Below are 17,124 nucleotides of genomic sequence, written 5' to 3'. Positions count from 1 at the left end.
GGGGGGAACAGAACCAGGTCGCTGGCGCTGTTCGTGTTCAGATGGGTGTTTTCTGTCCGTGTTGATCCATGTGGCTGAGTGCGTGTGTTCCTACCGGGAACGCGTGCCCACCCTCACCACTGGTGGACCAGGGACATGACACTGCTGCAGCCTTTCCTCTATCAGGTCAGATGTTGTGGCAACTCCTAACATGTGTTATAAACAAATGAGATGTAAGCAAGCCTGGATAAAATCATGCACTGAGCTTGTTCAGTTTGAATAGATGTGATACCAAAACAAACCACATATTATTATTACTACTACTACTTTGGTCCACTGATTAGGACCAAAACAAGTAACTCCCCTTTCATCCCCACTCCTCCAAAAACCAAAATACCCTCGCCCCAAAATCAAAACTCCACAATCAGGCTAATTTATCTACAGCAGATTAACTTTCAGGACCTTTATTATGTGAAACCTAGTATTTAGCATACCTTATTGTATGAATTTTTAGGCTGAACTGCGGTAAGCACTGAAGGCTTATCAGAGCAAAGATGGCGAGACGAAAAAAGGAGCTAGTGAGGCAAGGGAGCCAAGGAGCACCACACAGGTAGAACCAGTCATTAGAGAAGTCAGACAGCCCTTAAAATGAGCAGGGCAGAGTCTTGATTTACTTGAAGTTCTGTTTGCAATTTACTTGCAGAAATGACATGGAAGGAAGCGCTAATTACTTCACAATGAATCTACTTGAATGCCAAAATGAAGTAATCTGAATCCCCAAAATTTGACATTTTTATATGCCATTTCTTGGGCTTAAAAGGCTATGACAAAAACCATAAAGTCAATAGCAGTAGGCTGGGTTTACAACTCCTACCTTGCACACCACGCAAAGGAACTCCTTTGCAAAGAGTGTCATGTCACAGGAAATGATCTTTTGCAGAGACAGCAAAGTGGTGGTGTTGAACAACTCCCATTTCATATGTGCTGTCAGACGCTGTATGGACTGAAAACCACTCCATTTGTTCACATTTTCAGAATTTAAAAAAATAAGCCTGTACATATGCAAGTACAGAGACCAAGTTACTATCATTCATATAACTTATGAGATGGGGGGGGGGGGGGGGGGGGGGAAGTATTTACAACTTCCAGGATTTCCGGAAAGCCTCGGGAGCTGACAGCCTGTTTAGGAACGGGAGTGGAGGCAGTGCAGGAGTGGGGGTGGAATCAGGGGAACAAGAAAACTGGGAACAGAAGTTCAGTGATGAAATGGGTCAGTAATCAGAAAGACAGGTGGGAAAGACAGGAAAGGGAAAAAAAACCAAGACAGCATATTCGTAACGATCAGAAGAAATAAAGAATATGAGAACAGCTGAGGCAGATCAGATCAAAAGTCTGTTTATCCCAACAGCAGATGGCTCAGGCAAGCACGTTCCCCAGAACATTCCTCCACTCGCTGAGAGTATCTTTGCGTTCAGCAGCCTTTGATGAATTTGCCTTCAGTGAAATTGGTTCAAGGAGTAATCAAGTGGTGTAAGCGTTTGATACCAACAACATCCTTTGCTAAGGTTTAAAGTAGTATTGGTTTTTGTTGTTTCAATTGTCACTGCTAACTTCAGTTACTGCCCTTTAGTTCTTGAACTGGAAGGGGAAAGGAACAGCTGCTTCCTATTCACCACTAACACATTGCTCATCATTTCATAGAACACTATCCTTTCAACACCATTTTTTCCAGGTTGAAGAATCCTGCTCTGTCTTGACATTCTTTGTACAGAAAGCCTTCTCTACCTTTGATGATCTTTGCTGTTCTTCTCAGAAAAGATGTATCGGAACTGGAAAGGGCAGAGTACCAGACGAGGGTACTAGAGCAGCACTCATTCAGAGCATAAAGACGCCATGGATTTATACAGTGCCTGTACCTCTCCACATCCTTCCCCTCTGTAACATTTCATATGGGTTTTAGCCATTACTAAACAGTGTGTCAACACCTTCACAGAAGCATAGCTCCGAGATCTCTCATCTGAGCAACAGCTTCCTTAGCCCACCTTTCTGTGCATCACAGTAGGATTACACTTCACTCCTCCAGCATGCACCGCTTTACGTACATTCACACTGAATCGCACCCACCATTTTATTTCACAGTTCCTCAGCATTGTCAGATGATACTACAACTCTTCAGTCTATTTTAGCTTTTACTACGCTGATTTACTTTGTATTGAATTGTCACCTTCCACTGTATTTTTCCAGATCATTTATGACAGTGTTGAAAACAGTTTAGGTCCAGCACTATCTACCAATCTCAATACACAAAAAGGACCTTTACTGCTTTTCTTTGGTTCCTTTTAGCCAACCTTCTACCCGTGCGAAGACCCCACCTTTCATCAAATTTTTAAATGTCTTTAAGCATTTGATAAGGGACCTTCTTGAATGTTTTTCAGAAATCCAAGAAGTCTGTATCAGCCAGAACTCCCTTGTCCCTCTTTCCGCACCCCCCCCCCCCCCCTTTAATAATGTCCTGGGGTTTTATAAAGCATCCCTTCACAAAAACCATTTCCCCCAACAACAAAATCTCATTTATCCATGCATCAGCTAATTCTATTCTTTGTTACTCACAGCTTGCCCAGAATGTGTGTCAGGTACACAGGCCTGCAGCTCCCCACATCTCCCCTCCCAAACTTCACACGACATTTTCTTCTTTCCATTCCCTTGCCCCTTAGAAAGTCTTCAGAAAGACAGGTAACCAGCAGTTAATAGTTCAGCTATTTTATTACTTTTCTTGAGTTCTGGCGATACTCAGAAACTTATTCTGCTAACAATACGATACATCTCCGCTCTTCTCAGAAGGTTTACAAGATCCTACTGTCCTGACTCTCAGATTTTCTCCCACATTCCACAGAAAGCTGTCCTTTGACCTTGTTTGAAAAGTCAACAGCCTAAGTCTATCCTGGTTTAGAGAAAGCTTTTGCCTCCTGCACAGATTTCCTATCCTACTAAAAATCTCAATTCCAAATTAGCCAAAATCCCCCTTTCCTGGACAATTTTGATAATCACACACCAAGACTCTACCTCTGTGTCTAGCCTTGCACATGGCACTGTGAGCATTTTAGAGAATAAGCGAGCTGGTTCCAGTCTTTAACTTCCTCTCCACCCAAGCAGAGACAACAACGAGCACATGAGGGGACAGAGGAGCATCCAAAAGTGGCACAGGAGTGTCCCAGCAGATGGTGCATGTGGAGAAAGTGCCATGACCTTACAAAGCAGTGGCAAATCAGCATTACTGTTACAGTTAAAGAAAATTTTTTTGCGCAGTTGATTCATAAGATATTATACCTGACAGAACAACAAAAAAACCCTCACCAAAACCAGGTTTTACATAGGCGTGGCCAAGAATTAGTGCTGTCATAAGGACTAGCCCAGAAACATCAAATGGTGGGAAGTCCGTGTGAGCGACATACTGAAAAGGCAAGGAGAGGAACTGAGTTTGAACACTGAATTAAAAAAAAAAAAAAAAAAAGACAGAAGTGCTGCTGTCCAAAACACGTCAAATACGAAGTCGCATGCTCCTTGAAAATGATGCTCCACATCCAAACAGAAGTGCACTGAGAAAAGAGGGACAGCAGATGCTGGAGGAAAGAACCCAGAAGTACAATGCAAACTAGAGGTCAGCTGGTGAGATACAAGAAAGAATAAGTAAAAGGCATGACAACCAGAATATGACAAAGCTATAAGCAGCAGCACTATTCACTGAAGGTAGTCAAAAGCCTTTCCTCCAACATGTATCAATATCAGTTAAGAATTTTATAAAGAAGAAAGTTACAGTGGCAAAGGAAACAGAGCCAATAGAATAAGAAAAAGGAAAAAGGAAGCTTCAAATGCTATGAAGAAAAGCAGACATTATGAAAAGACAAAGGAGAGAGCAAGCAGTACATTAAATGCACAAATTTTAAGTTTTAAGACTAGATATACCTGTTAAATAGGACTATTAACTTAAGTGTCCTTAAAGTGAAAGCATCTTAACTAGCTACCTTTTGAGTCAGTAACTGGAGGCTTAATATAACTTCTAGAACGTTATCTAGGTCTTTGAAAACTTCAAAAGTTTACTGATTCCTGTAACATTTAATTCCAGTGGTTAATTGCCTTTTCCACTAAAAGGTCACACTGCCATTTTCTTCATGTGTTTAAGTATTGTCTTTCTAATTCTAGAAATAAGGCTCCTTTTCTGTCCCAGGCCTGTACTGAACGGCTCATTTACTGTAACCTCCTCAAATCTTATCCTAATTAAATCCAAAATGTAATCTTTTACTGAGGAGATATAGTCTCTGTCTTTTTCCTCCAGTGTTTGATCTTATGTATTTTACAGAGGTAATGCATCTGTTAAAAACACTGAAAAGGTCTTAAATATCCTCTGTCATATAGGCCTGTCCCCTTTATTTAACACTAATCTTTAGTCACCTGCAGCTTTGTTTTTAATCGGAGAGTTTTACAGTTACTACCAGATAAAAAAACCTGGAATTTCCTGGTACTGAGACATGTGCAGACTTAATATTAATACATGCATGCAATCATTTCTCACTACCTATTTTTCAGACCTTGCCATGTAGTTTAATTCAGCGCACTAGTATTTCACATTGCTAGTTTTAAAGAAAATATAATAAATAAGCTTAATGATGTAGAAGAGTCTAAAGAATTATTTACAGTGAATGACAACCATGGAGATCAGAAGAAATGAATTATTACGAGATAACTTTCATAAACGGAATTTTGGGTGAGGTGAAAATGATAAGACCTGACCAGTAAAATCTAGCACTGACAGTAAGATTTAACTCCCCAACTTTTCAGGGTGGAAATGAAAAGAAAAAAAACACCTGTAACAACAGTACGCCTTGCCACTAAGAAAGATAGAAGAACAAGAATTACTACTAAAGGACAAAACCAATGTTTATGGATATCACTGATTCTCTACAGATACAGCAGAAGGCTCATGGAGACCAGAAAAAAAAAAGAAGCAAGATTGATGAAAAGAGAATAATAAAAAGGAGAGTTAGAAAATAAGAACTGAGAAGCTGGAATTACAGAATGCGAAGATGCAGACAGTGCCTCAGGTGAAGCAGGTGTACAGAAGCCCCCCTACCATCCTCAGAACCGGGGAAATGGCAACAAATTCAACATTACTATCGGAAAAATCAGACCTGAAGTTTTACATTTAAAGAAGTGCCCAAGCATTTCAAAGCACACAAATGTACATGTAAAGCCTACTCAGTACAAACCCAGTATGTTGTATGGCCAGCAGATGGCATGTGTAACAAAAACATTAACGCAGCAAGCTTCATTTCGTTTCAGTATAAGGATAGCTGAATAAGCAAAAAAGTTAGCTTTCAGAACTTAATACAATAAAACATGTGGCCAGTAATGGAAACAAAATATTTCATAAAATGGTTTGATTTGCTTGAAAATACTTACATCTGAGTTTGTCCAGTATTTTACCGCCACACATTGTCGCTAACATAGCTTTCACTGAAAATACCGTCAACTTCCCATGGCCCTCGCTGTGGAAAAAAAATTACATGGTAAGGAATTACTACATAGAATGATAAGCAAGAAAAATACTTGAGGCCTAGGAAGGAAATGCATAAATGCCCTCCATTAACTACTAAGATCTGCCAAAACTATTTAATATAACATTAAAACAGTGATAACACTAGCATTTTTAATATATTGGAAGTGTTAACAAGTGTCTAATCACAAATCAAATTTTCTTGCAGAATTAGGAAAAATGCACAGCTAAAGAGACTGTCATTTGTCTTGTTCATCCCATAACTGTCCTATAAAAAAGTAACATGGTAATTAATTTTTTTCCATTAAAATACATTTGTTCACTGCAAAACATCTCATTTTTTCCTCTGCTACCCCTTGTTAGTTGCTTTAAATTTTTACTCCTTGATTTAAACTCTGATGTTGAAATACACATTTTATTCTAAAAACAGTACGGGAATCGACAGCTAAGGGAGAAGTTGTACGATATCCTGAATATACCACGTAGCACAGGAATAACGTGAACAACGTTTTATTCTAATTTAAGTCAAAAAAGCTGCTGTGCTATCAGAACAGATGGCACATTTGGGGAACCATTTTCTAATATCAGCAAGAGAAAATGAATTTGCCTCTATGGAAAGTATGAAAAAGCCCATTCAGCACGGCATGATATGTAGAAACAGCTACGTGTATTATTCCTGCTACCAGAAAGAAAGAGAAGGATGGAACTACGAGGGAAGCAAGTCACCAGGAAGACGGAAGGCGGCTTGCTGGGTTAAAGCACAGCACGGCTGATATCCGTAAGAGCTTCTCCCAGCTTCGTGCTGGCCCAGAAGGCACGCATCCCGCCTCCCTGCCTCCGGATCTCTCTATCACCGTTCATAGCAATAAAGACAGGAGTCGGAGAGCTTCCAACACGCGACAGTAGACAGCCACAGTGTGGCGATCTCGGTGTAAATCCACTGTTACTGTGAAGTTGGTAGAACATTAGGTTAGCGGTGCATAGGGCAAAAGAAATGTGTGTAAACATGGGTAAAAGCTGTTGGACTTGTGAGCGACTTACTGCCAAACAGAAACGTACAGTCATTATCCTTAACTATAAACAGTGGTACAGACTGATAAGCCACCAAGAAAGGTAAAGTCACATATAAAAGGAGAAAAAGAATTAAAATATGTTCAACTAACTGTAATTAAATGTATTGGGCAGATAATTTGTACTGTCATGGGAAATACGATGACGGGGAAAATACACGACTGAGCATTAGAAGATATCTAGAAAAACTCTAGAACTCTTCTCAGTGGAAAAAAGATGCTTGTTTAACATTTGCGCTTGGAAGACTAGCACTTGGGAAGTGTTAAGAGTAAAATTATTTGAAGTCAGTATTGGCTTAGAGTATTGAAGTAGTGACAAGGTCTGATGTCAGTGACAGACGAGCAACCAGATGGAGACATCAGGAAGCAACCAAATAACCTTTTTGTCCCCCTCCTACATTCAGAGTTAATATGCAAGTATCTTCCGGTAACACACACTCCATGGTGAGGTAAAGGCTCTCAACCTTTCTCAGACTGAGAATTATCTGAAATATAATATACTATTTCTCCAGTACAGACTCAGAGTATCTTTCAAATATTCCCTCTACAAAAGAGAGGCAATGTCTCCTAGAGCTAAACCACAGGAAGATCTGTGAAGAGGAATGGTGACTCAAAGGCCATCACTGTGGTGATATCCAGTACCCTTTTAACCACTGTTTAAACAAACTAAACAAAGGGAGAAAACTAACCACATTAGATATTTATTTCAAGCTATATAAAGGCTATAAAGGTAGCAACAAGGTAAATCTCAACTGTCCTGCTTTGTTTCTGTCTTTTCTCTTAAACAGCTTTCTCAATGGAGTAAGTTGGCACTCTCTCTCTGTGTAAAAAAAAAAAAAAATTAAGATTTGACTACATCTGAAATTGGTTGTCTGAAAAGTTCATCTTCTTCAAGCCTTGACCTCCAATTTTATCTGAGCAAATCTTACTAGCTAATTCAAATTTCCATAAGTTACAGTCTCACCCCCCTCCCCTTTCTCTTTTTAATAGACACTCATTTTCTCTCAAAAGAGAGTTCAGCTTTGAATTAATTTCCAGAAAAAACAGGTGACTAAAGCCATCAATATCTCCACGTGGATACAATCTTATCCTTGGAAAGGTATCCTACAGCCTTCAGATATTAGGCCTGCCTCTGCTGACATTCTGTTTATTAATCAAGAAAAACCCCAAACTACCCCCTGCAATCTGGTAGAGGTGCAGTTATTAAGCGACTTGCCAAAACCTATTTTTGTACCAATGCTATTCAATCTGCTGAATTCCCTATCAAAAGGAAAAAGGACAAAACTTTCCGTATGATTTTGAAACTCCTATAACAATCAGGAGTTCTCAGGACTGGAAACAGAACTGGGGGGACTTGTTTAAACAAGACTGGGCCTGTGTACATGGAGCTTCTTCCAGTTGTCTGAAGAAAGCCTCATCCTCCCTCATCCTCTACGTCTTCCTAACCAGGCGGGCCGTAGCAGCTGCCCACAGCAACGATGTCCGTGTCAGTCCGCCCACTAATCCTGCCTCAACCCCCCAGCCGGCTCATCACCCGTCCCCAGGGAGAGCTCCATGCCCTCCAGCCGCTCTCTCACGTCCGGGCCAACTCCCCCTCCTCGCTGGCCCTCCTCAAGGACCTGCTGCAGCACTCCAGTTGTGCCAGCTCTCCCACCGTGTCCCCTCTAGAGGAGTCAGGCCTCCGATTCCTCCCGTTTGCTCCCCATGCTGCACGCAAGGCTGTGCAGCCACTTCAGGGAGGCACCCGGTCATGCTGATTTCCCAGAAGAGGTACGAGAGCTTTCCGCATAATGCCGATCCGTAGGCATTTCCTTATGTATACACACATGCCCCTGCCAGCTCTGCTGTGCTGATTACGAGGTTCCTCCTAATCGCATCTCTCCGCACTTTGCTTGCCAACTCATTTGTTTGTTGGTCATCGTCTCCCTGCCCCTTATTGCACGCTGCTTTATTACCAGCACACAGTGTGGTTCGATACCTACAATTTAAAAAGAAAAAAGGAGTTGGAGCAACTAAACCCACCGCCAAATTAAATGCAATGTCTAGAAATGATGAAATAAAAACCTGACTGCTCTGAAACACTCAAATGGGGTCAGGGAATGAGCCGTTACTCTGGGGTGCCAGTAACGTGTCTGGGACTTTGGAAAGCCATGAGAGGCTATCGGGAAAAAACAGACCAGGAACAAACTGGCAAACACCCACGCAAAGCTCTGTGGAAGAAAGCAGCAAAGAACATCATACCAAAGCTGTTCCTCCTCACAACTCACCACTGACGCAGTACGAGCCCTCATTTCTGCACCACGATCAGTGGTGTTCTACAGGTCCCAGTGAAGTGTTTGTTGGGAGCGGTTTTCATACTTACCTAACATAAGCTCTAACTCAAATATTTCCACGGGGAAGACGCTAGTCAAATCTTTGATTCCTGTTTGGTGGAATGCTAACGACTTTGTGATGTTACCACCAGCACCACCTTGTAAGAAGCTACTGGATTATGTGCATTCAAGCAACCATACAGCTACCCCAGTGATGCAATTCCAGCGCAGATGGGTACTTTTTTTTAAAAAAAAAAAATATGTCTGCCATGTTAACGAACTCCTGGAGAGGGAGCCTCAGCCCTGCCTCTCCTCTTATTCTTGGTTCTCCCATTGCACAACGCAGCCCAGCATCCCAGCTCCTCTCTCAATCCTAAATGCCAGATGGAGGAAGCTAAAGAGAAGCTGTTGCTCTGTGCTGGGATCAAGCGTGCTGCTTGGGTTGCAGAAGAGGCAGAACATGCAGGGCTGGGGGCAGTGGGGGAGAAAAACGTATCTCTAACTAAAGCCTCAATCTTTCGAGCCAGTCCCCCAAACCACAACCATTTCTATTTTTAACTTCTGTATTTCTAGTGTGATCTGTCTCAGAATAACTAAACCCATCAGCTAACCCTTACAACTTGTCTCACAACTAACACCAAATCAGAACTAAACAGGAAAATACATGTTTGATTCTGTTGTCATAGCAGTCTTCCTGCTCTGAGCTTTGTGTTATTTTTATCTGTCCTTAGTGAGATAGGGATTGTTCTGAACTCTTGGACTTTTCTGGAGGGAAAGCTAGCTTCTGTTTGGTGACAATAAGAAGTCGTCACATTAGGAAAGGATCAAAGTTTGGACATTACAAACAGAACAACTATTTGGCATATTCAGTGCTGCAGATTGTCTTGGGTAAGACTCCTCCATCTCTGTGACAGCTTCCTGGCCACAAGCAGTTCTCTACTGCTAGAAGAGAAGGCAAAAGCAGAAGAAAGATAAGACTGAAATAATAGCTGACTCTGAGAAAGATAAGACAAAAAGTAAGAAGTGCTAAACAACAGTGAAAGATTTGCAGTTGCTACTCAGAGGACCCAGAGAGACACATCTACTCAAGAAGATTAGCAGACCAAACCCTGAAGAAAGAGGCTGTGAAAGAAACTCATAAAACTGGAGACAAGGAAATGCCTTGACAGTACCCTGGACAAGAAATCAAGCTCCTCCCAGCCAAGAAATGAGAATTAGCCTTTATGGGGTCACAGCATGTTAGAATAGGATCCAAGCTGACTGTCAAAACAATGTAGCATTATAAAATGGTCTTGTTGATCAAGACTCAATAAAACACTTTCGCTTTTTAAAACAATGCTATACCACCATGAGGTTAACATTATGTTCTACCACATTCTGCAGAACACGGTTTCACTTCATCTTCAGTTCAGATACACGGCTTACAGCAGTCTGCAAGTTCCAGAAGGCACTAACTCATCTGTCTTACGAAAGCAATTTTTAAGACAAAGCATTGCTGCTGTGGCAATGTAAATCTCTGCAGACACTACTATGATATTAAATACGTGTGTGTGTGTATGTGCAACACACAATTTCATGAACTTGAGAAATAGCATGCGGACAGTTTGCCAGAGACTCATGCAGTTGTTGGCTGCATTCAGCTAACTAAAAGAGAAAATTAGTTTAAGAATACAACTAGAGGAGTTACTAGCCTGTCATATGCTGCTATCATGAAGTTGAGGAGGAGGCTGATGGATTGCTCTACACTGATTTGGTGAGTAGAAGGAAGGCGTTTGTTTAGCTGGTAGTAGATGGATGAAATGATTGTTTCTAGTCGAGACACGTTGATCTCTGTGTTATGATCCAAAGTGTTAAGGCCATTATCTCGGAAGGCTTCAATCATATTCCAGATATCAACAAGATGAACTAAAAATAAAGGAAAAAAAATTAACTTCTATTCTGTAATGCATGCAAGCTTACTTTTATGGTACTGTTTCTGAATACTATGTTAGCTTTTATTTTGGAATGAACAGTTACTTATTTGTAATTTGTATTCAAAGTGAGAGACAGACTCTTGATATTCATACTCCTAGTTCGTGTCAGCTACTTTAAAGTAACAAAGCAGTGCCCAGACATCTTGCGTGCCTTTTACTCCACCCTTCAGCATCTGGGTGCTCTGACAGAAAAACTACATAAAGGAGAAAAGCGATCTTCGATCATCATGCAGTGTGTTTTAGCAGAGTTAGATATTTTCATTTGAGAAAGACATCAGCCATATTCTAAATCCACTACAAACTGGTTACAACAATTTTGAACATCTTCATGCTGACTAGTAGTTGAGTATTGAAGGAGGAACTTGATGTTCCAGTTAAACTGTGACTGTTTCCAGTTGATCCAGTTGCCAAGTCCAAAGCATAATGCTTTGTAAACATAGGTCTAGGGCTCCAAAGCGTTTCCCTAAATTACCCTGCCGTATCTTAGCGCATATCTAAGAAGTGTTAACAACGTAGAGGAAAAAGTTTTCCAAAACCACAGTAAGCGATCTGCAGAACCACATTAAATAGTATTTTTAAATGTTTCAAAGCTTGAAAGGTATGCATGATAGTGGGAGAAGACATCTAAGGATCAACAGCGATCCATCAGTCCAAACTGAACATGATCCAATAGTTACAAAGGACAGACTCACTTGCTAACTTCACAACTTTTGTTACCTCCCTTAATACAAAAAAGGGTTTGAAGTAAGCATGTGATCTTTAACATTTCTTACATAAAACTCATCTTTATATTTCTCACATAAAAGGCACACAATGATAAAAGCCAAGCTACCTATTCACACCAAGCACCTGCCCCTGGATCACCCTGTGGCCCAGACAAAGATCACAAAGGCACAGCCTCATCTATACGTACACGTGTGGTAAAGGTTACTCAAGGCATATGCATGGCATCAGTGAATTGGGCCCAAAGCGTGCCATGTACTGTAACTAGCATTTCTTAATACCTCTCTACAGATTAAGAGAGGTTTTTAATTCAAAAGCATGAATTAGAGACAAGAACTAACACTTTCCCAGCGGAATGAAAAAGTTGTAAGCCATCCATCAAACTGAAGGCGCTGCGGGTACTGCCACAGCAGCCCTAAGAGACACGCACCCCTCGGGGTCAGCTGCGCGGTGGAGGAGCTACAATTTGCAGCGTGCAGTTGCACGTGTCCTCTGCAGGACCCCTCAGCCGCTCTCCTGCCCTCCTCCACACCAGACACATGCTAATTCCACTCCACTGCGAGGAGGGACCTAGTCCTGCGTACATCAGTCTGTTCCGCTTTTTGCTTTGCCCAATTCTACACTGGCAGCAGAATGCAAAGCAGTATCACCTATCCACCCTCGGATTAATCTTTGCTTTGGTGAGCTATCCAAGGTCAAAGGACCACGGAAGAGAATGAGAAAACTTACACTGACTAATATGGTATGAACTTGAAGAATTCTTTATGGTTGCTGCATTTCATATATGCCACCACGATCAGATCCAGACACTTTCACGCTAGTGACTGTATTACGCTTCACCACACTCATACCTGTGCCCTAGCTGTCGGGTGGTTTGTGGTACACTGTGATGGGACAGGAGCTCAAATAGCTTGAGACTGCCTGCATCCAACACTTAGGGCAACTGAATACATCATGCTGGCCCACATATTTTAAATTTTTCAAACATTAAAGAATAAAACTGAAGATATTATAGAGTATTGGACAAAGATCACTGCCTCTTTTTAATTATATATTTATTCTGTTTAGTTTAAGTAACAACTACCATTGTCTGATCAACTGTTTGCTTACTCTTGCCATACTTAAAATTCACATGGGTAGAGTATTTGAAACAGTCATGCATGAGAAATTTTTGAAGATAAAGAGTAATAATAACTTACGATTACATCTTTTTTGTACAAACCGCAGTTTACAGGCTGTTCGATACGTTGAAAGTCTGATGACATCAAAATTCTGTGCTCCTATGAATAAAAAAAAGTTTGTGTTTTTCTTTCCTCTATAACATTCAGCTTATCTCAGAGAATAACTTCAAAAATGGTATGAGTGTTTCTTCACATACATCATCTTTGTCATATGAACATGACAAAGATTTTCATTGGGTATCTCACTGTAAAGTGATTTTCAGGAGTGTATCATAAACCAACCTAAGTTTGAGAATGGTATGAGTACCTTAAAAGGAAGCAAGAATTAAGTGGCAAGTGGGCAAGGAAGAGGATTGCACTGATGTTGGAAGACATGGACACAAAAGATAAGAGACAAAGAAAAGGGTGGGTTGGTACTCCTACCACCATCTGCACTGCAGCCCCATCAGGAGCATGCTTTTGGGCTCCCAAATGGATCCAAATCAGGTAAGAAGCAGCAGAAAAAGCATAGAAGTAAAGAAAAAAAAAATATCTTATCTTCACCAACAACCTCCCACTTCAAGATGTGTAAGTGTTATACCTTCAAACAACACCACATCACGAAAGATTTGAGTGCCGTTATCTGTCACTAGTCTGTACCACATCTACCAGCTCCAGCGATTACTCTGAACATTACAAACTTGAGCAATTTCAGAAAGCTCTGTCAGCCCTCTGCCAAACAGACCTGCGTACCTCCTATACTGACCAAAGATGATAAATGACATGGGGATGATAAAAGATACTGGCTTAAAGTCCAGTATTGATCATTTCTAATTTGGAAGCAGCCAACAAGTCAAGTCTCAAAAATCCCATTAATCATAAACCAAAATGCCTTTTAAATGGCCCACATTTCAACAGCGTTAGTGCCTACATCCTATAATCAATACAGTTTTAAGGCATAGTCTGAAACAATCCAGTTGCACGTGGGCAATGGCATGGATGCACACGGCTCCTGCGCCTCATGTACTCTCATGGGATAAAAGCATAAGAGCAGGATCTGCTGCAGGCTTTCATACTCCTCTCAAAAACCAGAGCCTAGATGAGTAGAGAACTGAGAAACAGGGATAACTGTGGCTTACAGAATCCAGACTTCTAAAAGATACCTAAAAACAAAACCAAGAAACCAAACCCACATCCTCCAGAAGAAGGCATCTGAACGCTATATCGGGGCGTCTTGCTCAAAGGTGATAACTTATTCCCTCCTACATTCTGAATTCAGAAACCAACTTGCAAATACCTCATTTGAATTACTTTTGTGTATGCACCCACTGACTCACAGTTGCAAATTTAAGAAAGTATTCTTGTCTTTTAGATATTTCATTACAATTTTGCAAATACAATGCCAAAGCATCTGCACGCATGCCAAAGCATCTGCTTATTCCTAGAGACCTACGTACTGGGTCTTGAAAGTGACACACAAGGATTATTTCTCTTCATCACCGACGTGGAACATGAGGTGAAAAGACTCTCATAAGGTCAGTGAGGAGGCTGACCAACGTCCCAGTCCAAGGCTCCCTCTGACACCTTACCCAAGAGTGGCACTAGACTAGCCAACATCTGAGGAGCGTTCTGCTTGATAGTATGATGCAACAAACTTAAGTGGATTATTTCCCAGCATCATCTTTAGAAAACTCGTCTCTGATATATTTCAGGAAAGTACTTGGCCAGGTGACATAAGCTGGAGTATTCAGATCCAAGGCTGCAACAGAACAGCTCATTTTGTATTTTCTACACAATATGCTTTCAAAACTCTCAATTAGGGTGCATACTTCTATCTTTCAAACCACAGAAAGCACTTCCACAGATCATGAGTCTTCACAGAATGCTTTGTCTATATAAAATATATGTATATAGATTTATATAAAATATACGTGCGTATCTATTTTAAAAAAAGGGTCATTTAACAGCTACATGCAAAAACAAAAAGTCATCCATTTTCTGTTCTTGTCTTCCTCTGTCACGTTACCACAAAAGCTTCAACAAGGTCATTCTTCTAAACTATCTGAAGATAAAATGGGATGTGTTTTCAAGACAATCCATATAGCTCAGAATCACAGAACAGTTGAGGCTGGAAGGGACTGCTGGAGATATCTAGTCCAACCTCCTTACTCAAGCAGGGTCAGCTACCACTATCTGCCCGAGACTGTGTTCCGTCAAGTTTTGACTATCTGCAAGGATGGAGACTCCGCAACTTCGCTCAGCAACCTCTCCCAGTGCTCAACCATCCTCACAGTAAAAACGTTTTTTTCCCCTCACATTCACATGGAATTTGCTGTGTTTCAGTTTGTGCCCGTTGCCTTGTATCCTGCCACTGGGCTGAGAAAAGTCTTGCTCCACCTTCTTTAGATCATTCCATCAGATAAACTCCGTATGCATTCTGCAGTTCAGAAAAATTAGAATAGCTTGCACGGAATTCTTGCCTGTCAGACAGCTCCATAAGTACTACAAAAACCAACAAACACATCCTTGGGTCGCATGTCCTATGTGGGTGAATGCCAAGGGCTACTCTTGTCTCACATGAGCAATTATCTAAACGCTTCAGCAAATCTCTATGTTGACCAACAACAAATGGTCACTGAAAGCATCCATTTTACACTTCGCACATGTACCCTGTGTATGAAGCTCACCTAGAAAGGAAAACATTTATGTGTTCACTTTATAGTGAAATACTCCACCACAGGACAGGTGAAGCTTGAAGACCTTAGATTTCTCATACTGATATGCTAAAGAGCCTTACAGCGAAAGGCAGTCTGGAACGCCTATACACCAGCACTTTCACCGATAATGAACAGCAGGAACCACAGCTGCAAAGAGAGATACCTTGTATGAAGATAAGCAGAAGAATTCTGAATATTTTTAACAATTTAGCCAAAGCTAAAAACTAGCAAGTCCATTTCTGTACTAAATGATCACAAGATGACTACAACACGTTAAAGTGGTAAGACAAATGTAATACTCTGATGCAGTCAAAGCATTTCTAGTGGAGAAGAACTGTTGTCCTTTTAAAAGGTTCTAATGAGATTTCATCCAGTATGCCATGCACAATTCAGTCACCTTTGCTCAAATAAAACCGAACAGAGGCAGGGAAGAACAGGAGATGAGGTGTACAGCAGGGAAGCTACAGGAGTTAGCTTGTGCCATACGTTGAGCAAGCCAAAAAGGACATGACTATAAACTCAAATGCAAAACAAGCTGGGAACGTGGGGAGAAATACTATCCAAGACTGGTCTCACATGAGAGGAAGCAGATATAAAATAGCCAGGAATGAAACTGTTCCTGAAATTGTAAGACGCTTACAACCACAGTAAGACTGTTACTGTGGAATTCCTTCAACCAAATAGCATGAATCTACTTTTTTTTTTTTAAGACAGACCCTTCATCAGCCTGTAATTGGAATTATAGGACACACTTGCCTAACCTAGGAATTTCATTCAGTCCTGTGTTCCCATGGGAAAGTAAAATAACATGATGTCATACAAACATACACTCTTTTACTTCTAACTGCACATATCTTTTTAAAAAGCTATGTCTCATTCCTTTCAATTATATTAATTATATTATCTCTGGGCAGGCATTTGATTTCTAGTAACAATTACAGCCTCTCTTTCAGGGAATGGTCCTGTACAAAACCCAGCCCCCCAAAACTGTTTCTCTTCTGGGTCACACTAGCATCGTGGTGCAATTTTTTTTTTTTTTTTTTTTAAGGTAAAAGGTGATCTGCCTGTTGTCATGATTTATTTTAATACCTGTCCACAAACTTTAGATATTGCCATATATGAGAAATGTGAATGTTCCTTAAAACAGGAGCTTCACAAAACCTAGAAATGAATGACCTTTTAGGCAGTCGTGACCCACTTCTTGTATTCTCCTCCTGACCAGCACCCAGGAGCACCCAGGATGCTTTTCAGGAGATGAGGCAATGGTCTTGTGGAAATGAGATGTAAATGATCTGGTAAAACTATCAAAGCGAAGCTCTCAGTAAAGAATAAACGACATTATGTCTTCAAATTTCTTACTTACTCATTTCCATGAACAGCTGTCTCTTCTCTGCCATTGTCCTCCTCCTCTTCCCACTCTCCTCAATCATTCTGAAGACAAAAATAGCAAACACTGTTTGTGCTAGAATTTATGTTACAAGAGCAGCTTACTGTGAACAACATTATTTTATCCCTCAACTGAAACAGTTTTGATTATATTTGGTAAATGAAAAGACCAGTAGAAAGACAGACATCTCTTCATAACAATTGTATTCTGTAACAGAGAGATACACTTTAGACTTGTTAATACCTTTCAAAG

At 40.8% G+C, this 17,124-nt stretch overlaps 1 protein-coding gene across 1 annotated transcript in view; it reads right to left on the bottom strand.

The window, feature by feature from the left end:
* LOC104029298 (dystrobrevin beta) overlaps positions 1 to 16,915 on the bottom strand; it is a 55,411-nt gene extending 38,496 nt beyond the window's left edge. The window contains exons 1-4 of the mRNA XM_075708416.1: positions 16,849 to 16,915; positions 12,808 to 12,888; positions 10,604 to 10,817; positions 5,437 to 5,522 (exon numbers count right to left, since the gene is read on the bottom strand). Coding sequence (XP_075564531.1) covers positions 5,437 to 5,522; positions 10,604 to 10,817; positions 12,808 to 12,888; positions 16,849 to 16,915 — 448 coding nt within the window. The remainder of the gene's footprint in view (positions 1 to 5,436; positions 5,523 to 10,603; positions 10,818 to 12,807; positions 12,889 to 16,848) is intronic.
* Positions 16,916 to 17,124: the final 209 nt, after the last annotated feature.

This window comes from Pelecanus crispus, chromosome 3 (genome assembly GCF_030463565.1).
Source record: "Pelecanus crispus isolate bPelCri1 chromosome 3, bPelCri1.pri, whole genome shotgun sequence".
In the NCBI taxonomy this organism is placed as follows: Eukaryota; Metazoa; Chordata; class Aves; order Pelecaniformes; family Pelecanidae; genus Pelecanus; species Pelecanus crispus.
This window is presented reverse-complemented; position numbering and strand designations above follow the sequence as displayed.